The 22,082-nt window shown below is 28.3% G+C and overlaps 2 protein-coding genes across 2 annotated transcripts; one reads left to right on the forward strand and one right to left on the reverse strand.

Moving 5' to 3' along the window:
- Positions 1 to 10,326: 10,326 nt before the first annotated feature.
- LOC124839818 (double-stranded RNA-binding protein 2-like) lies at positions 10,327 to 12,915 on the reverse strand. The gene is made up of 3 exons (XM_047315751.2): positions 12,464 to 12,915; positions 11,690 to 11,909; positions 10,327 to 11,282 (listed from the first exon to the last, which is right to left on the reverse strand). Exons 1-3 carry the CDS (start codon positions 12,707 to 12,709, stop codon positions 10,528 to 10,530), a joined length of 1,221 nt encoding a protein of 406 aa, XP_047171707.2. The 5' UTR covers positions 12,710 to 12,915; the 3' UTR covers positions 10,327 to 10,527.
- A 4,495-nt stretch (positions 12,916 to 17,410) lies between these two features.
- Positions 17,411 to 20,359, forward strand: LOC124839942 (protein neprosin-like). Its single transcript, XM_088093709.1, has 7 exons — positions 17,411 to 17,554; positions 17,647 to 17,733; positions 18,162 to 18,353; positions 18,441 to 18,608; positions 19,057 to 19,110; positions 19,352 to 19,498; positions 19,889 to 20,359. Exons 1-7 carry the CDS (start codon positions 17,411 to 17,413, stop codon positions 20,261 to 20,263), a joined length of 1,167 nt encoding a protein of 388 aa, XP_087949835.1. The 3' UTR covers positions 20,264 to 20,359.
- The last annotated feature ends 1,723 nt before the right edge of the window (positions 20,360 to 22,082 follow it).

Here is a 22,082-nt window from a genome sequence, read left to right on the forward strand (position 1 = left end):
ATCATATACAACAATTTCATACTCACAAATATTTTCATATCCACTTTAAATAAAACTCGTGTATATAGCATTCATTATCATATGTCATGAACATATTTATAAACATCAACAAATATACATCATATATCAAAATAACCAATCCACTCAAACAAGCAATTATATCATTTCCATTCACAGGACTTTCATAATTTATTACATATTGTGCATAACATCATAATGCTCAAATTAAAACCAAGAAAACAACTTAAAATACCATAAACAAGGTGCCCAATGAGCTATACTACTCACCCAACGAAAATCTTTTGAGATAATCGCAATATCACCTGATAATCGATTATTCTAAAGATGTTTTAGGCAATGATGACTTTCTTATGAGATAATTAATTATCTCGCTTGATAATCAATCATTCTATATATTTTTTAAGCAAAGATGAAATTCTCGCTAAAATAATTTACTATCAAATAAGATAATAGATTATTCAGTCCTAAGTGTGATTTTTTTGATTTGGTTGCACTCGAGACCTACCAAAATGACCAAATCTATAATTGATTCAAAAACATGTTTAAGACTAAAATTAAATACCAAATTGCTTATTTGGCCACGAATAAGATACACCAAATCAAACCATCCATTTAAAAGCTCATAACTCAATTTCTACATGTTACAAACCAGAATTTTAGAGAATTAAGTGACTAAACAAGCTACAAATGACTCAAAACACAAACCCCAAACATTCATATTCTTCCCAAATTAACTCTTTAATATTTCCACCTGTCAAAACCCTCAATTAAAAATCAACACAAAACTCTACCTATTGACCACAACAAGATGCAACATTAGATTCCAACCAAATTATAATTTTAAATATATCAACTCAAGTGATCAAATAGGCAATATTGAACAAGCACTCCTAGCAAGACTCTTCAAATATCAAACAACACATATTCACTCTAAATCATGAAATTAGGCTACAAAATAGATATATTCGAGTAAGCTCACATTCAACTATTCTATATACCGATTCATAATTTTCAAACCAACTCAAGCATGTAGCACAGTTAATTTAAACATTGTCAATGTCAAAAAAGGTAATTAGTTTCCCTTACCTATTAAACCATTGCATGACTGTATAGAACTCCAAACAGCTCCCATAGATCAAAGGACACTATACGCACCTACTAACAACGAAAACATGATCAGGATAGTCATTAGAACCATTGATCAGCAGAGAGTCTTATATAAGACTCAAACTTTGCATGCAAAAACATTAAGGCTCGCATGCAAAGGAAACAAGATAAACCAAAGAAAAAGAATAAAAACGAACTTGCTCTTTTAGAGGAACTGATCAAATAGACTTAAAAAACTCGTTATTGTGATCACTCAGACGGTCTCTAATATTCAAACATATGAATGCAGGAGAGGAACTCGTAGAGAGAAGTTAGAAAATTATAAAAAAGTGATTTTCTAAATAATGTGTTTTAAAATAATGAAATTTATTTAAAACAAAACTATCTATATTAAAAACATTTAATATTAAAATAATCAAATTTCACTATTTTTAAACCATTACCACTTCTAAAATATTATTTTTTTTAGTTTTTACACACAAAAAAATTATTAACATGTGTTTGACTTATATTTATCTTATATATATATATATATATATATATATATATATATATATATATATATATATATATTTCACGCACGAGTTTCTTTCTTTATACTTTTTTTAATTAAAAGAATAAATATTTTTATTTAAATTTATATTTAAAAATTTTCCTTCGTCTTTAATTTTTTCCATGGATGAAATATGAGAGAAGAAAAAGGCATTTCTGCTTAACTGGGCCAGTAATTCAGATTAATAAAAAAATACTAACAAATGACTAATTGATAATTAGAAATTTAATTTGATTTAACAAAATAAAGTGTAAAAATAACGTCTCATTTAATAATATAAAATTATTAAATAAAATATTATATATATAATAATCATGAAGTAGGAGGACTAAAATATATATATATATATATATATATATATATATATATATGGGGTTTGCTAACGCGCGTACGCCTGTTTTTCAGTTGGTACATTTTAGCAATGTGTACCGGGTTTTAGTAGACAAAAATATCCTTATATACCATGGATTCTAAGTTTTAAGGTTAAGGGTATTTTAATAATTTTGATTCTCAAAACTAAAAAAAAAAAAGAACCCCCCGAACCCTTACTCACCTCTTTCATTCTTCTCAATCCTTTCTCTTTCATCTTTCTCACTCCAATCTTTTCTATGTCATCTCTACTGTAGCTCCAATTGAAAAAATCAGAAACACCCTACTGTAATCCCAATTAAAAAAATCAGAAACACTTGCTGTTAAACAATCTTACAAAAAAATGATTTTATAATGAGTTTTGATCTTATAATTTTTGTCTTATCTAATTTTATCCAATTTTCACAAGCATAAAGGAATTGGTAATTGACCTGGAAAAAATCAAAAATACTTGTTGCTAAACAATTTCTTACAAAAAATGATTTTATAATGAGTTTTTATTTTATAATTTTTGTCTTATCTAATTTTATCTAATTTTCACAAGTATAATGACATCAAAGGAATTGGTAATTGGCCTGGAAAAAATCAGAAACACTCGTTGTTAAACAATTTCTTAAAAAAAATGACTTTATAATGAATTTTCATTTTATAATTTTTGTCTTATATAATTTTATCTAATTTTCACAAGCATAATGACATCCGAAAGAATTGGTAATTGGCCTGGAGGGTTTTTTTAGAGATGATGATTCAACATATGCAGATGATGAAATTAGAGAAATTAGGGAAGATGATGAAATTGAAAAGATCTTGAATGAACCTTTGCCTGAAGGTGAATATCTCAATGACTCAATCCTTTACAAAGGCAAATTGTTTAAAAGCAAGTGTTTCTGATTTTTTCAATTGGGACTACAATAGGGATGACAGAGAAAAGGTTGGAGTGAGAGAGATGAAAGAGAAAGGATTGAGAGGAATGAGAGAGGTGAGTAAGGGGTTTCTTTTTTTTTTTTTTTTTAAGTTTTGAGAATCAAAATTATTAAAATACCCTTAACCTTAATACTTAAAATTCATGATATATAGAGGTATTTTTGTCTACTAAAATCCGGTACACATTGCTAAAATGTACCAACTGAAAAACAGGCGTACGCACGTTAGCAAACCCATATATATATATATATATATATATATATATATATATATATATATATATATATATATATATATATATATATATATATATATATATATATATATAACTATATTAGTCTTATCAACAACTATAAGTACCATAAAAGAGAACCAAATTTTTCAAAAAAATGAAACTAAACCAATTTTTCAACTCTTATAACTAAACAATTGTAATATCATCTCTCTTTGAGATATCTCCAAACTTGTATCTTCACCTACTTATATTATTAAAATAATTAAGAAAAAGAAAACAACAAAACTACAAAACAACATAAAAATAAACTAATAAACAAATAAAACATCTCATCACAATTCATCCCACATTAACACACCAAAAATTCGTAAACTCATACATTACACGTAATTATTATATTTCATTTTGTTGATATATGATCTACTTACTCTTTAACATGATAACGTGTATTTCCTATATGCTATAACAATTGTTTTTAACATTATACATTATGTATAACATTTACAGCGTGGGTGCTTAGTTTCACAATGATGAAATTGGATAGTTGAATTTTCTTTCAATAAAAGTTATCATATTAACCCAACATATTTAATAAATCGCATATGTTGCACGTGTACTAATATTAGTGATTAACAAATAAAAGAGAAAGAGAGGTTGGACTTAGACACACACAAGTTGTTGCAGAAACAAAAATAAATAAATAAATTATGGCCATGTGTTTATAAAAAGATAATAATACTTTGACAATATTTTTTGACAACATTTTAACATCATCTATGTGTCATTATGTGATTGATTAATGTTGATGTTTATGATTATTATTATTGATTGTGGAGTAATTTTGGACCAATGTTAAAATGTTGTCAAAAAAATGTTGTCAAAAGTATCATTATCCTTATAAAAAAGGCTAAGGTTGCGAATAACAAGATACCAACAATAACAAATTCAAGTTTTGTTCCTCTTGTGGGATAAACCCTTTTGAATTCAAAGTTCCCAACAATTATGACATAACATAAATTATTAATCGTAATTTGTTTAAGTTTCTCTCTTTCCATTTTATTTTCACAACTTGCATGCAATGAACATCGGATGTAGGTGAAGTTTTTAAATTTGAGTTTCATTGTTTTCTTTGTGTGTGTTCTATGACTAGAGTTTCCATTTTTAAAGTGATGTAATAGTTCTTTTAATGTTATCTACTCATAATCTCTAAGTTGTAATTCCTTAAAGAGAAAACAAATATCGAGATAAGAAGTAAAATTGTAATTTTTGTAATATTAACTGAGTTTAAGTTATAATTGAGTAGTCATTTTTTAGTTATCTTGAATATATTTCATGTGATAATATCATATGTTAGATTCTACCATTATAATTGAGTGAAGAATAGGAGTATGTCTTTTGATCAATAACCATCGTAATTGTTTAAATAGCTGATAATGAAATGAAAATTTTAATTGTTGAATTAGAAATTACTAAGAATAACGTCCTACAAAACTATATTACACACCAGTCATATAATTTAAATATAAATAAGTTTACATTTTATCAATTAATGTTATTCAATAAACCATTTTATCGTTAAAGTTCTAAATAACGACTAAATTACATCCAATTAAATCCGTTCTCTAGTAATTCAAATTCATTTTACATAAATTAGTGGAAACACATGTATTATTACGTATGTGGTCATCTTTTTATTATAATTAATTAATTTAATTTTTAAAAATGACTAAATTTAAATAATTAATAATTAAATAGAATAAAATGATAAAATAATTATTTTACTTTAAAAAATAATAAAATTTAAATTAACGATTATTTAAAAGATAAAAGTAAAAAACTGATATTTTAGTTTAATATTATGTACATATATAATAAATATTTTTTATATATCGGTATAGGTAAATTAGTTAACAAATTTTCTTAAAATGTTTTAGATAACTAAACGTGTCTTGTTATAAATAAAACAAAAACGAATGTATTGGAAACATAAGCCAGTTCTCTACGTCACATACACAAATAGAAGACATGTTTGAACTTGGATTTAATTTAATGATTTTAGTTTTATTTTCAAAAGAAGTAAAGTCGAAAATTCATATGATGTTGTGGTGAATAAAAGAGAGGAGAAAATAGTGATTTGGTTGGTGAATGAATTTTAAAGGCTTAATACCCTATTTTGTCTCTAATTTCGCTCGACAATATCAAATTAGTTTATCCTTTAAAACATGCGTCAATTACGTTTTTACTTAATAAAATTTATATCAATGAAATCTTTCCGTTAAATCCGTACAAACGACGTTAATAGAAGAGAGAGAAAAATAATTAACGCTTGTACGGATTTAACTGAAGGAATTTCATTCATATAAATTTTATTAAGTAAGGACGTAATTGACGCACTTTTTAAAGGATAGACTAATTTAACATTCTCGAACGAAACTGGGACAAAATAGGGTATTAAGCCAATTTTAAAAGTGTTATTTTTAAAGTCAAGAAAGAGAATGCGACTTCCCCTACAAAGTTGTATTTTCAAACAAAACTCTGTCATCGTGGATATTTTTTTCAAAATAAATAAATTTGAGTGCTCCGTGAGAATAATTACGTAAAGAATTGTCGTCTGACCACATTAATTAGTTTAACAATATAAAGAAATAGAATTTAATGAGCGAAACTTAGTTTGACTAGGTTAATAATATCCACACACCATATTCTTTTCACATTTGGGCAGCACCGTCCCTTGTCATCATTTTCACTAATTCCATTGTAGATTTAATTTATTTTTAAATGATGATCTTTGACTAAGATTGCAAAAGTCTACTCTAAGTATAACGGTAGAGAGGGAAACAAGTTAGTGAATTTATATTTCAATTGGGTTTTATTTTTTGAGTTTTTTCAGTAGATTTTTATTGGGGAAATTGTTTTATTGATGTGTTCAAAATATTTTTTATTTTGATTTAAGTATTTTTCTATTTTATTTTTGTTGTTAACATGATGTGATTGTTATTAAAGGTGTTAAAATAAGTTTAAATTTGTGAGTCAATCAAATTTACAATGGGATTGAACTTAGTTGATTTAAATAATTCAATTTTTTTATATATGAATCAAATTGAACTCAATTAATTTACCCATGAGTTAAAGAGGTTAGTACCAAGTTGAATATAGGGTGAATAATAATCCATAAAACAATAAATTTTTATTATTATTTTTATTATGATTATTTACTATTTCTAACTATGTAAGTTGATAAATTGACTTTTTCAAAACCTAGAATATTATTCAATTTATTTGTATTTATATAGAAAAAATAAGTTAAATTAATTACTTTTTATTGTACTGTAATAAATATATAAAATAATTTGAAAAAACTTAACATTTTCAGATGAGTAGATCCATCAACTCATGATTGATCAAGTTCAGTTACAAAATTTCTAGCTCACTAAAAAATAATAATGTTGAGTTGATTCACTTATAGTTTAATTTGTGGTTAACCAATTTGGGTTAGTCAAATTGACTCATTTTGACACCCTTAATAATTATTTCATTTTTTTTTGTTTTTAACTCATCAATTAACTTTTTTTTTCAATTCAATATCATTCAACTTCCTAATTAACTTGTTGCTTTTACATTTAAGAACATGTTAAATAATGAGTTGGAAAAGATGGGAGAGAGGTGATGCAAGTTAATCAATAAATTAGAGATGAAAAAACAAAAGTAACAACTACTTCCTTCCATTAATAACAAAATCAAATGATAAAATATTTATATAGGTGAAAAAATGGACCAACTAATGGTGGCAATTTCAATAGTGTAAGTATTGATGTAAGAATTCAGTTCGAGATTATTCTGACATTCAAATAATCACTTATACCCAAATAGAGACGAGTGAATTATGTCATGAGAGTAGCAAAAGGTCCTAGTCTTAAGGTTTGGTGACCTAAAGCGTTCAAGATTTAGCTTGGTGACAATATAAAACAAAGTTGGTAACGACTCTACAAACATTTAAGACCATCACAATTACTAGGATCTGCTATCAATACTATATCCAAATGATCAAGTCTATAAATAGGTTATATGTATGATATGTACATGTTTAGTATAGTCAATTATGTATGATGATGGTTTAATTGATTTTATATATTTTTTTTTTAAATTTAGCTTGCTCTTTTTCCTTGTGTTTGTGGTTGTTTGTTTTCTTGTTTAGAAATTTGTCATCTAGGTGGAAGCATGGGAGAAAGTTGCTTTGGAGCATATGTTTTGTAGTGAGGAGGTTGATGCGTAGATAAGTGTTTAGTTCTTCAGTTTTACTATTTAAAATCTTTTAAAAAACTTTAGATATGTATTCAAACATTTTTTTGAAGTTGTGTTGTATAAATAGTAAAGATGTTATAACTATACTTTGATAACTGTAATAACAAAATTTTTTATGTTTTCCTTGTCATTTAACTGTTTTGTGTTATTAAATTTGTGATGATTCTATGATAGTGGTAAATCTATTAAAATAGGATATCACAATATACATTATTTAAATGAAATGAGAGATAGGAAAAAATTATTAAACTGATAATATTTTGAATTTAAACATAAATATTTCATATTTTAAATTATTATAGTATAATATATAAAAAGTTTGTATACAATTGCGACACTAAAATTATATTTATGAGAATGTATAGAAAATAAAAAAACCGTAAAAAACTCATTAAAAGATGATAAAATATAACAAATAAAATTATTAAAAATAAGTAAAAATATTAAATATGTGTTAAAAAACAATTTGATATATCATGGAACAAAATTATACAAAATAAAAAAATAAAATTATATAATTAAGAGTATGACAAAATAGAAAATATTTACCTTAGTGATATAAAAAAACTTTCCAAATATTGAACTAATCAAACTATTTAGAGATAGTGCTAATTATTTGAGCGAAACAAAATTTTCTTCATACGAAACAAAAATTAAAATCAAAGAGAATAAAAAAGAATTTTTTTAATGTTATTTAATAAATGAAGGTTTTGCGCCATTGAACATTGAGAGAATCAAATATTTTCATTCAAAAAATAAAAAACAAATAAAATACTAAAAAAAATAAAAATAATTAAATATGAAACTTAAAATTGATATAATATATAACATTTGAACATATAACTATATAAAGAAAAGAAATATACAATTAAGATTGTGACAATAGAAAGAAAAAAACTTCGAAGAGGTAAGTAGATTATGTGAATATAGAAGGCAAAATAAAAAAAAAATGTGTAAGATAGATATATAAATACAGAATATATATATATATATATATATATATATATATATATATATATATATATATATATATATATATATATATATATATATATATATATATATATATATAAGTCTTTTAAGTTATCTGAATTATATGTTTTTTAGTAATTTAATTAGGGCATGATGTGTATTAGTATGGGTATGAGATGAGACGTATATGTATATATTCATTCTTGCATTAAAAAAATTGAATATTACTTATATCCGTATTCAATAATAAGGAACTTAGTAATAAGAAAATTTAGTTTGAAGAATATCCATAAAAAGGGATTTATTTGTTATTTTTAGGTAATAGTCTACAAATTATTTTTTACACTTCCGAATAATTATGGATCCAACGAGTCTCTTGTAAAAGTTATTATAAAAAAAACTTTAATACTACTTTCAACCAAAAGTTTTAAAATAATAAATTTTTAGAGATCTTTCTCTTTATATATTGTTTTTACATTACTCATTTTGATTCAAGATGAAACTCGTGTCTATACTTACATTTCTTACAAAGGTTTTATACCACTAAATTTACATTAAAAATAAACTTACATCCTCATCAATATATTTTTTTAACAGTGAGAACCGAAGCATAGTAGTAGGATTTAGTAGTACTTTTTGGTTAACAAGGTGAAACAATTTAGTTGAAATATAGTCGAAGTTGAATTGCAATGGATGAATGAAAGAGAGAATGAGGAAGTAGTGTGATTTGAGTAGCCCTGGACTAAAATGATGACATATAGTGGAAGTTTGAAATTGTTAAAATAGCGTGGAATTCAAAGAAGCATTAAACAAATACCAACTACCGCCCCATAAGTCGTTCTGGAGTTCTATTTAAGTCTCCGACACGGCATAGGCTTCAGATTATCACTCTCAGTCTCTGTTTCTTTAATTATAGAATCTCACAATTCTTGTATCAAGGTGATTTACAGAGTGTAAAAGGTACCCCTCTTCCAACACTATTTCACCCCTTCTTAAACAGGAAACTCTTTTAGACTTCTAATCCAACAATAACACGAAAGCGACCTCACAGATACAGAACCTGTTTCTTCTCAGTTAATGCAGCCTCACACTTGCAACCACTTTAACATACTTCTTTCCATTACTTCAATAGAGCGTGTGACAAAGATGACTAGGTAAAAAACCTCTCAACTAAGTGGTTAGAAAAACCTCTCAACTAAGTGGTTAGAAGGCTCCATTTTATGAATCTATTATTTGGCTTAGTATAGGAATGAGTAAAAGTTCTGGTTCGGATAAATAAATGCAACCAACCTCAAACTCTCAACTCTCGGGTCCCATTGGAGTGCTGTTCCAGATGATGTAATGACTCACTTCGGTTAAAAAAACAGATGAATCAGGGAAAAGTTTCTGATGATCAGAGAACTTTGAATCCCATTCCAAGGGTGATAAAAAAAAAACTACAAAGTTTTGGAACTTGCTGGAATCTGGAATAGAAGAGCTAACAATCATGGGATACGTAACTCACGTTGGTCTGATTGGCTTATAAAAGAACTACCTTGGAGCTTTGCCAGAGATTTTCTCAAATCCGAGAAAGATGATCGAACATAAGGTGCAAAATACGAAACTAATTCAGATTTATTTTGAAAAATGAATTGCTATCACGAGCTTCCTGGGGAAAGAAAATGTTTTTTAAAGAATAGTCTAGTATTTTTCCTGAAACAACTGTTACTGGAACCCAGCGCACATCAGGGTGGAGAAATACTGATCCCATGAAAACGCCAGCAAAAATACCAAAGCTCGCAGAGTTCCTGACAAGGTAAAACATGATTTGGCATGCATAAAAAAGTAAAATAGTCGAGTAAAATTTAAATCCAAACTGCCCTTGAATTTCACAGAAATTGAACTGCTGATACTAATCAACCTGCGGCAACTGTCACATTTAACAGGACAAAATGGGGTGAGGGTGAGGAAGGAAAAAAGAACGGATGATTTAACATCACTCATTATAGGATCAAGTACAAAAACATGACAGTGTTCCCATGGATCAGACCTACTTCAATAAATTTCAAATTTTCAGCTGCTCCAAAATATGCATAGTCTCGATGTTCTCAGCCTTGTCCGTCTCTTGAATTTTAATTGGTTGTTTATCTCGTTGGCAAGAGGCACTGGCAGTTGGTAGATCCTTTTGGATGGGAGCAGGTTCATCCCTTCTTGGAGGTGGAGCAGCATATACAGGAACAGCCTGCCGAATATTGACTGCAGGAGCAACTCGCATTGGAGAAGCCCGTATTACAGGATGGGGTGGCACTGAGGCAGGTGGTGGACAAGGTGGTGCAGCAAATGCTGGTACCACAGTCCGTATAGTCACTGCAGGAGCAATCCCTTGGCAAGTTGATCTCATTTGTCGAATAGGAACATAAGGTGCTGCTCCTACTGCAGGGAACTTAAGGGGACGGATCCCTCGGCTTTCTAGAGCACAAGACTGTGGTGGTAGGGTGGAATTGTCGCCGGTCACTGCAGCCTGTGGATGCCTGTTTCGAGAACTTTCATTTGCTGTTGCCATTGATGGCTTGCTTCGAGGTGCGGTCCTTTGGCAAATTAGGGGAAGGATTTTTGACGAAGTGGCTGGCGGTGGTTGAGAACTGATTGGTCTGGGATTTTGAATCTGAAACCTTTTATGAAATGGAATGAGAGTGTTTGGATTAGACATTGTCATCTTCTCCTTCAAACGGTAATTCAGTAAAGCCCGCGCTATTGTGATCTGTTCCAGTTCATCATTGTTCTCTGGTTCCGTAGACGAGCTTGCAGTCTCTTTTGCCACTGGTAAGAAAATTATTACCCATTCGTATTCAATCATTCACAAACGAATCATAAATCATCAGATACAAAGGAGATGAAAAATGTAGTTTTATTGCCAAAAAGTCGTGAGTAAATCTATCTGGCACGATGTCTTCTAAAGAAATTATCTTTAAACTAAAATAGATATGTACTATAAAAAGGCTTTTTAGTATTCTCTCTTATCACAAATAAATTTGCCAACCAAATTCTTTTGCCATCTGTAATGAGAACGGAAGAAACAGGGAATCAGGCTTGGGTTGGGTATTTCCGCTATCCAATTTTAATCTCCAACTTATATCACGCTATGTTCAGAGGACAAATTGACATAAAGTATGTATATTTTACATGAAAACAACTAATTTTCCAGATCAAAGACACCTACAACTTACATTGTTTCAAAGCCGACCAAGCTGCCATAGCTGCATTTTTCTCAGCTTGTTTCTTATTCTTCGCGGGTTCTCCAGTAAATGAGATTCCAGCAAGCTCTACTATCCCGGTAAAAACAGGTAAATGTCCTAGGCCAGACCTGTACGTTGTGTAGTGAGGCAATGGGGCTCCTACCCTTTGCGCAATTTCCTGTAGAAGGTTCTTGTACACTCCAGTCTCATCCTAAAAGACATTGAACAGAATAAGCATGTGGAACAAAGAAAAAAGACCACATATGCAACAAAGAAACACCATGCAATGAGGTTCAATGGTTACACATGTTTACTCCACATCAACAAAATTACAAAAAAAAAAAAAAACATTACAAGTTTACAGCAGGTGAACTTTTTACAAGCTATAAAGCAGAGCAGCATAAAGTTCACTTCTAATTTTAGAAACAGATTCATGTTATGTTCTCTTTCATAAAGTTTTCTAATAAAGACTTAAGCATGAATAAATAAATAAAAATGGATTAATTGGTATGATCAACGTTCTACACCTACCAGCAACATTTGTGCATTAATTTAAAAAATCAAGTAAATAAGAAACATTAGCATAATTGTAAAAGAGGTCGATGAGTTTTAATATAAACGAAGAGTAAAAAGGTGGAGGTTGGTGAGAAGGCGCAGGTTAGCAAAAAACGTGGGTTATTGGTGTTGAGTGCGCAAAATATTTGGGGGTTAAGCAGAGTGAGAAAGGGAGAAAGCAAAAACCCTAGAAGCGGCAATGAGACTCACGAGGATCTTGGCGGCGAGGGAGTGGGAAGGGCCACGGTGGGATAAGGAATTGAGAGCGACTTCGGCGGCGGAGTGTTCTGCCTGACGGAGAGTGGAGCAGTAGTGAGGACTCTCGAAGATCTCGCCGTTAAAGTTGACGGTGGCCTTGAACCTGGGCGCGTGATCGGGACCTTCCCGAATGCACGTGTATGAAGGCAGGTTGAAGCAGCTCCGTTGGGCCAGCTCTTGAAGCTGGTTTTTGTACATTTCCACCACCGCCACCAGCACCACCGAGAAGACGGTAGCCACGCGCGGATCGGGTCGAATATTTCTGACCGGCCCGGGAAATTGGTCCGAGGGCAAATGAATGGGCTTAGGGTTTGTCGACGGAGAAAGGAGACGGTGTAGTGAGAGAAAGTTGAGGAGTGAGAAAAAGAGAGGAAAGTGCAGAAGGGGAGAGTGGAGGGTAATTTCTGTGAATGATAATAATAATAATAATAATTAATTAATATTATTATAATTATATTGGGAGGTTATTTATTGCGTTGCTGTTGTGAGTCAACTCAAAGGTTAGGCTGCAGTGCACCAGTGCAGTGCATGGATGTGAATGTGATCTTTTCCTATATTTTCATGCTTTATGAGACCACTATTTATTTACTTCGCATTTTCCCCACCAAGTTTCATTTATTACTATTAATTATTAATCTACTAATCTATGTAATCAACTACTTCCTTATTTAATGTTAGCTTTTCCTAGCTTCAATAAATATCATTGCCATCTTTAAAATACCGATTAAATATTTTTCATTATAAATAATTCAGATACAGTCAAGTTTTTGGTGTAAATAATTTCGATACACTTTTATTTTACTGTTATTTAATTATAAAACATTATGTATAATAAATTTACAGCTTTCATAATTATTATTATAAAAACATTAATGGTAGTTTTAAATGCATGACAAAATATTTTATCCACTGCACAGTCATATTTTTAATACATTTGCATATTTTTTTATGATAAGTATTAATTGTGTTTTTAATTCATTAAATAATAATACTGCAAATATCTTATCAGATAGTTAATGAGACCATTAATTTTATATTCACATTGGTCACCTTAAACCTTTCAAGGCACCTTGTTAAGGCGTTAACTACAATTATTTTATTATTTAAACTTTGGGAACTTCCCTTTTGCCTACATTCTTTCCGAATTATTCACAATTTATAATGTGTGCTTATTTTTTCTATTTTCGTATGTATTAATAAAGAGTGCTTATGCATCTCACTAGTCTCATCTGCATCTTCCAATTGATAGCTATGTTCTTTATTTAAAAAAATCTAAAAAATTATAATAATGATTTAATGATTTTTCAACTACCAACAATTCTTAATCCTGTACTATTATACTATAACTCTTGCATGCACACCATTTCATTTCTTCATTGTTATGTTAACCTTGTACTATAAGCTTATGCATGCACCCAACCTTATTTCTCCATCGTTTCATTTATTTTTTTCTTGTTTCATTGAGTTTTATTTGTGAAAGGTTATATTTGTGAGAGGTTATATGCTGTTTTTTAAATGTAGTTTTATGTTGTTTTAGTTGAATGTTGTTTTAGTTTTATGCTTTTATTTAGGAGTTTTAGTTTTTAGGCTGTTTTCCATTTCCTTACATATATTATTATAATAAATATGTTTAAAATAATCAATTAAATATATAATAATAAATAGTTAATGAATAATACTTAAATAACTACAAATTATAATAACAACATTAAAAATTAAAAAATAAATTAAGAAATAAAATAATAAATCAAAAATTAAAATTTACGCATAATAAATATTATTTAAATAAATAAATAATTTCAAAAACATTAACAAACAGATATAAATTTCAAATTAATTACATTATAAATAATATTTAAATAAATATCAAATATTAAAAATTAAAGAAAAGTTAACAAATCAATAAAAAAAAGTTTTAAAAAACAACAAAAACACAACAAATTAAATTTAAATTAATAAACGAATCAAAATCTAAAAAAAATATACAACAAATAATTAAATAATAATTCATATTGAAAAATAAAATATCAATAAATAATTATAGACTAAAAAATTAACAAACAAATTTAAATTTCGAAATTAAGAAAAATTAATTACATTAAAAATAAAATTTAAATAAATATCAAATATAAAAATAAAATACAAAATTACAAAATATTAACTACAAAATATTTAATATTTAAATAAACTAATAAAAAATATAAAAAACAATTAAATGTAATAAAGCATATAAAAAGAATGAAAAGCAATGCTTGAACACATTTCAAGCTGCGCCAACAGTAAAACCGCAATTTCAAGTGCGGTAGCCGCATTTTCAATTGCGGCTCGATATGAACCACAGTTGCAAATATAGTTAGACTGTACGACAAGCTCTCAACCACACTTCTAATTGTGAAGAGTTTTACAACCCCTCTTCCAACGGTGGCGTGCTCTTAACTAGTAGGGTTAAGGTCTCGACTTTCATCCCATTCAGCCCAGAAATGCATCCTAACACATATAATCTCAGGATACAAATAACAGATACAAATACTACATACAAACAACACATACAAGCGCGACAACAAGTAAAGTGAGAGAGAGAAGAAAGGGGTGTAAGATTTCAGCAAGGGTACAGTTGGAATAATAGAAAAATGGAGAGGTGCTTTTCTGAATCATTCCTGTGCATAATATTTTATAATTTATAATTAAGGGTTGGTAGAACATGACCAAGTTAAAGTCTGAACCTTCCTCCACATAATATTTAATAATTTTTAATTTAAAACTAAGACTGGGTAGAACCTGACAAGGTTGAACGCATTTCTGAATCATCTTGTGCATAATATTTTATAATTTAAAATTTAAAATTAAGAGTCGATACAACCCGACCAAGTTGAGCACAGCTCTGAACCATACTGTGCATAATATTTTATAATTTAAAATTAAGAGTTGGTAGAACTTGACAAAGTTGAAAGTAGCTCTTAACCATCAAGGTTGGATGTAGGGTTGAACGTTCCTTAAAGTTCTCAAAACAAAAGACATGTCTTTATAAATTATTATGGAATTTTGTACTCTTGTTGCAAAACCTGATATGGATCCGAAGTATCAATGTCGAGGCCGAGCGCACGTCTACACGTCTACACGTCTGGTTCCTCGTGGTTTCATGGGGATGTCGCTCGGCCCCACGGTGGACGCCAAAATGTTTCGGTTGAATTGGTCCGAGGGTCAGTCGTCCTTCCTTGCTCTGCTCGCTTTTGATCTTCAATCTTCTCCGAAAACGCGATCCACTCCAATGGATTGTTGACATGTAGAAGACACTCCGACGCTCAAGTCAGATATAGTAAAAAGATGATTGTACCTGACATATTGTATTATTTATAAAATTTGTGGCCGTGAAGTTCATTGATTAGTTATCAGTATATTTGTAGGGAATCAAACCCAATAATTAATAATTAATAGCGAAAGGTAATCTCACCCATTAATACCTGATAATTGTCTACCAATAACCATTAACTCCCATCAGTATGTAATAGTACAATTTTTCACTGCAATTTGAATAGATAGCTAGTTACAAAAAGGTGTTGTTGATATAAAACAATTTAAATTAAAATGAATATAAACAATATTCCAAATTTGATAATCACAGTATTAAAATCCTCTTTTGCCAAAACTAGCACGTGTACTAGTAACAGATGAACTTACTTCTCTTTAAAGTATCTTCTCCATTTTCATGAATGTGCATATAATAATTATTTTATTATATTTTATCATTTAGGTATTTTGAAATATATATATATATATATATATATATATATATATATATATATATATGTGTGTGTGTGTGTGTAAGTTAACATCTTTTATCTATTAGAACTTTTTTATCTAGTGGACATAAAATATTTAAATTATGAAAGGATATTTGGCATCATATAAACAGAAAGAAGAAAGTTACATTAATGCTTTTAGACATGATAATCAAACAAAAACATGACTATTTACCTATCGACACTTTCTTTTAGAAAAAAAATGTTATTTAAAGGTTAATTTAATTTTGAAATAAAAAGGTCAAGTATCTACACTCCAAAATGATTTTTAAGTACTGATAATCGATTATCAAACATTGTAATTGATTACACCATATTGAACTTGTACAAGAAATACGGTTTCACTTGTAACTGATTACACTCTTTCCGTAATTGATTATCAATCGTGTAAATAGCAAAAATTCTCTTCTAATCGATTCCAACAAAATTGTAATCAATTACTAAAAACTTCGATAAATCTTACGTTTTTATTACGTCATACTTTTTGTGACACTGTAACAATGATGCAAAAACACTTATCATAAAAAAAATTAATTTTACTTGTCACAAAAAATTATTTTTTACTAGTGAGTAAAACTAAGTGGAAACCGTAAAGGAATTATAAAAGTTTTCTTGAATTAATGATTTTCAAAAGTAATGATTTAAATATATGTTTTATTATTTTTTTATGATTATCTATAACATTTATTTAATAATTTAAAGAATTAAAATTTATATTAATGAAACAATAACTTTTTTATTAATAAGTTAATTAAAATATATATAATTGTTATCGAAGTTATTATTTTAATGAAATAACGTCAGATTTTTATAAAAGTAATTTTTGTGTGAATTATTCAATCAAAATTTTCATAATACTTTTTCTCATAAAAAAATAAGCATTAAATTCAAAGAGAAAATTTGTTGAAAAATATTAATGATTTTATATAAAAAAAGTAAATGCATTAATTATTCAATTAATTTTATCGGTTATTTAAAAATAAAATGAAATATTAGGATGAAGAGTATTTCATTTCACTTATTTTTAGAACAGAGGAATCCTTATTCTTTTTCTATATATAGATACATCATCGAGTCATTTTTGTTATATGAGAAAAGAATGATGAATACATTGTTTTTCATATTGTGCTTGTGTTTGGTAATTAGTCATCATGTTGATGGTATTCAAAACATATTCAATGAAGATTTGGAGTTTGAGAGAAAATCACAACTAAGTGATAAGTCTCCACTCAAGACTATTCATGTATTTCATAATCTTCTTAAATCTTTTCATATAATTTTCTTTAACTTCATATTATGTTACTAATTTTATTATTTTTATTTTGGACTGTATAGACAGAGTTTGGAGACATCGTTGATTGCATTGACATTTATAAACAACCAGCCTTCGACCATCTTTTACTAAAGAACCATAAGTTGCAGGTAAATAATAAAAGACATTTAATTATGGGTTAAATATGTTTTTAGTCCCTAAACTATTGGCCGGGTTTTAGTTCCTCTTTCAAAGGTACAATTTGGTTCTCATTCTTTTCGAAACTCTAGTTTTAGTCCTTGAAACTTTGGTTTTAGTCATCGAAAACTAACCTCGAAAACTACCACATTTTTAACGGTGTTAGTTTTCGATGACTAAAACCAAAATTTTGAAAAGAATGAGGACCAAATTGTACCTTATTTTGAAAGATGGACAAAAACCAGAAACGACCAATAGTTTAGGGACTAAAAACATATTTAATCCTTTAATTATATACAAAATGAGAAGCTTTAAAATATTTCATTGCTTTGGTTTTAAGTTTTAATCTTTCTTTCATTTTATTTTTATTCTAAACTTCATTTTTTTATTTATTTTGCAGCTAAGGCCCAACTTTGAAAATTTAATTGAAAAAGCAAGTGTGAATAATTCACAAATTGGATCTATATTTGGGTTTCACAAAGAAAAATGTCCAGAAGGAACGGTTCCTATACAAAGAACAAAATATGATTTTACTAAAAATAATTTATTATTAAATAATCATACATTGGTCCAAGACATCCCTGGAGTTCATGTAAGATATCTTATGCAATGTTGGTTTTTTATTTTTATAAATTATATTTGAAGTGGATTAATTTTTTTAATATATTGAATTTTATAGGTTGCAGAAATATCTATTCCAAAAAATTATGCTCCTTTGTATAAAGTTAGCGGAATAAATAGCCTTTATAATCCAAGAGTGAGTGGAAAAGGTCAAAGCTCTATATCTCATATATGGGTTGAAAATGGACCTCTAGAATCTACCAACAAAATAGCTGCTGGATGGCATGTGAGTTATAATGATTACATTTATGATTTCTTTGCCAATTTAAGTTATTTGATTTATATTTTAAATATCAATAAAAAAATTAAATATTTTTAATTGTGTTTTTATTAAAGATTTGTATTCTATTGAGTGTTTAAAATATTTTTTGTTTTTGTTTAATACCTGTTTTATTTAAAATAATAGTTTTATTTTTATTAAATTTATGAGATATTTAAAAATTAATTGAGATTATTATTTTTTATCTATCAATCTATAAATTTTAAAATATACTTATTTTTCCTTCTTATTATGTTCATACATTTACTATGTTAGATGTAAAGAAAAATAAATAAAACAAGAACAATATAATTATTGTATTATAGTGAAGAAAATTTATCATATAGTGAATTTCAAAACATAGATAAAACAGAACATAAAATATTTTCTAATCGATCTCATTCTTTGATATCAGGTGGACCCAGCAATATATGGTGATACAAAGACCCATTTTTTTGCAGCATGGACGGTAACAAGAGATGCCATTATATTTTTATGTAATTATATAAATGAAACATGTGTCTTTTCACATTTTTTTTCTAAGACTACTGGATGTTTTTGCTTTGCAAAAAACACTTGATATGAGATTATAATTAAGCTTTTTAAATAAAAAATGAATTTATTTATTTGCTACATGTAATTATTCATTTTCTTTTTGTGCTACACACATTCCATTTCTTTAAATTTAAAACAATGTTAAAAAATTGCAGAGTGATAATTTTAAGAAGACAGGATGCTACAATGTTCAGTGTCGAGGTTTTGTTCAGATTGATAAAAAGAATTTCCTTGGGGGATATTTCCCCAAGGTAGGTACCTATGGTGGACCAACTTATGAGGTTCTCATCTCTATTACTCAGGTAAAAGTTATGCAATTAAATTTCACTTTAATTGAAATTAAATTATGTATTATTAATATTCATTTTATTTTTTTAAGTAGAGTTAAATATGTTTTTAGTTCTTAAATTATTGGTCGTTTCTGGTTTTCGTCCCTCTTTTTAAATAAGGTACAATTTGGTTATCATTCTTTTCGAAACTCTAGTTTTAGTTCTCGAAACTTTGGTTTTAGTCCTCAAAAACTAATCTCGAAAACTATCATATTTTTAACTGTGTTAGTTTTCGAGGACTAAAACCAAAATATCTTATTTTGAAAGAGGGACGAAAACCAGAAACGATCAATAGTTTAGGGACTAAAAACATATTTTAACCTTTTTAAATATTCTGATATGATAGTTCTGATGTGTTTTCAGGATCCAAAGACAAAAAATTGGTGGATAAGTGCAGGAAATGTAAACATTGGATATTATCCAGCAGCATTGTTCACGAACTTGGGATCGGCATCGATTGTTGGATGGGGTGGGAGAACACAAGCTAAGGTTGGAAGTCCTAGTCCTCCAATGGGATCTGGGCATTTTCCTGATGGAAAGAAAGACCATGCATGTTATTTTAGATCTCCCATGGTTCAAGACGCATCGAGAGAAATTTATAGACCTGAATCTATTATGACCAGAGCCTTTTCTGACAACACCAAATGTTATGATGTTTATTACTATAAAGATCATGGAGGGGTTTATGATGAAGGTGTTATTCAGTTTGGAGGGCCCGGAGACAAATGTGGAACTTAATTTTCTTTATAATTATATTTTATATGAAGTCAAAAATAATCATCTTTTCTTATTTGTCTTTTTCTATATTTTTTTTCCCTTGTCTTGCTAATCTTCACAATAGTCTCCTTTTTTCCAACTAAAGTTGGACCACTTGTTTTTTGTTAAATAAATTTTTTTATCATAATATCGGTATGAATTATTACTGTTAAAACTTGAAATTGGAGTTTGTTTTTTTATTAAACTTGATATAATTTAGGTTTTAAATTTTAAAAAATAATAATATAGTTTTTTTTAATTTTGTTAAATTTTTTCCACATGATAAAGTCTATTAAAACTGATATCTAAGTTAAAAATATGTCAAATCATATATAAACATGATAAATCTCAATCCAAACTGTAAAAAAAATTAAGAAATTTGGGTTAAGAGGATATTCATTTATTATTAAAATTAATAATGTACTAAAGTGTTAACAAAATTTCATACAACTAAAAATATATCTAGTTCAAAAATTATTAACAATGATTAAAGTGTTAAGTTAAAAAAATTAAGAATAATATCAATATATTAGTAAAATGGAATACAATTAACTGATATTTTTTATAAATAAAAAGGAGGTAGTAGCTGACAATGCTAGAATTAAGAAAATTATTTAAGAAATTTTTATTTAAATATTTGTAAATGTTTTGTTTAACAGTTTGTATAAGAATCATATTGATATAAAACTGTAAATTAATTTATTAAGTTTATTATATATTCACATATTTGTAAAACTAGGTACAGATAATTTAATTTATGATACGTGGATATAAAACTTGCAAATTAATTTGTATAAACTGTAAAATGTACTAATGAAAGACATGAATGTGTTAGCAAACCTATATATATAATGGAGTATTTTTTTTCTGATTTTAAGTTAAAATTTACATTCTTTTGTAAGTTAGAGAATTTATATTTGGTGAAGGAGATAAGTTCGTTATCTCGTATCTATTTTTAAAGATAAAATATACATCATAATCTCTATTCTTAAATCCAATAATATCCAATATGTGTAATTTTATTCTCATTTTCATTCTCACCAAACAGTGTCAGAATCCTTAAAAGTTCTGTGTGAGTGGAAGCCATAGTGAAAATCAGAAAGTGAAAGACAGGTATGGACAGTTGAGTAGCCGATCAGTTTTTGACGGTGGTGTAAAACTCAAACTTTCAAATTTCGTGTCACTTTTTCTACATGCACCCTTCATCTTCAACCTTCTGAGTTTTCATTTTCTCCTTATTCTCTCTACAATTTTCTTCATCTCTCTACAAAATCTTAGCCTTTTCTTCTTCCGATCATCATTCAGGCAGCGCCTGAGTTCTCCTGGTGGCAAGGGCTTCACTTTGCACCGATCAAGTAAATAGTTTGAAAGGTAAGTTCATTCTCTTTTAGAACGGTTGTTTCTGGCACATGCAAGCCAAGTTTCTAGTTGCATGAGTTTATCATTTTCCTCTACGAAATTCTGATAGCAATTCTGGTCTTTTACTTGGTTCAGTTTCGTAATCGGTGAACTCTAAGTGTATAAGATTGGTAGTGGTGAGGCGTATTGTAAGGACTTGGACTTGAGTCAGCAAAAAGGGGATGACAAGTGGCAAAGGATGAGAGGTTGAGTACTTTAAAATAAAATTACATTAGTTTGGAAACAGTGGGTTTTAACTCATTCCTCTTGTCTGAGAAACCATTCCCCTTCCAGCAAGCTCTCTCCTCCTCCTACATCTTCTCCCTTTCCATCTTTCACACTGAACCATTAAAATCTTGATTAGGTGCTGCCCCAACGATCACAAAGTAGCGGGTGTTGCTCT

Source organism: Vigna umbellata, chromosome 6, assembly GCF_029865625.1.
Source record: "Vigna umbellata cultivar VRB3 chromosome 6, Vumbellata_1.0, whole genome shotgun sequence".
NCBI classification, from domain to species: Eukaryota; Viridiplantae; Streptophyta; class Magnoliopsida; order Fabales; family Fabaceae; genus Vigna; species Vigna umbellata.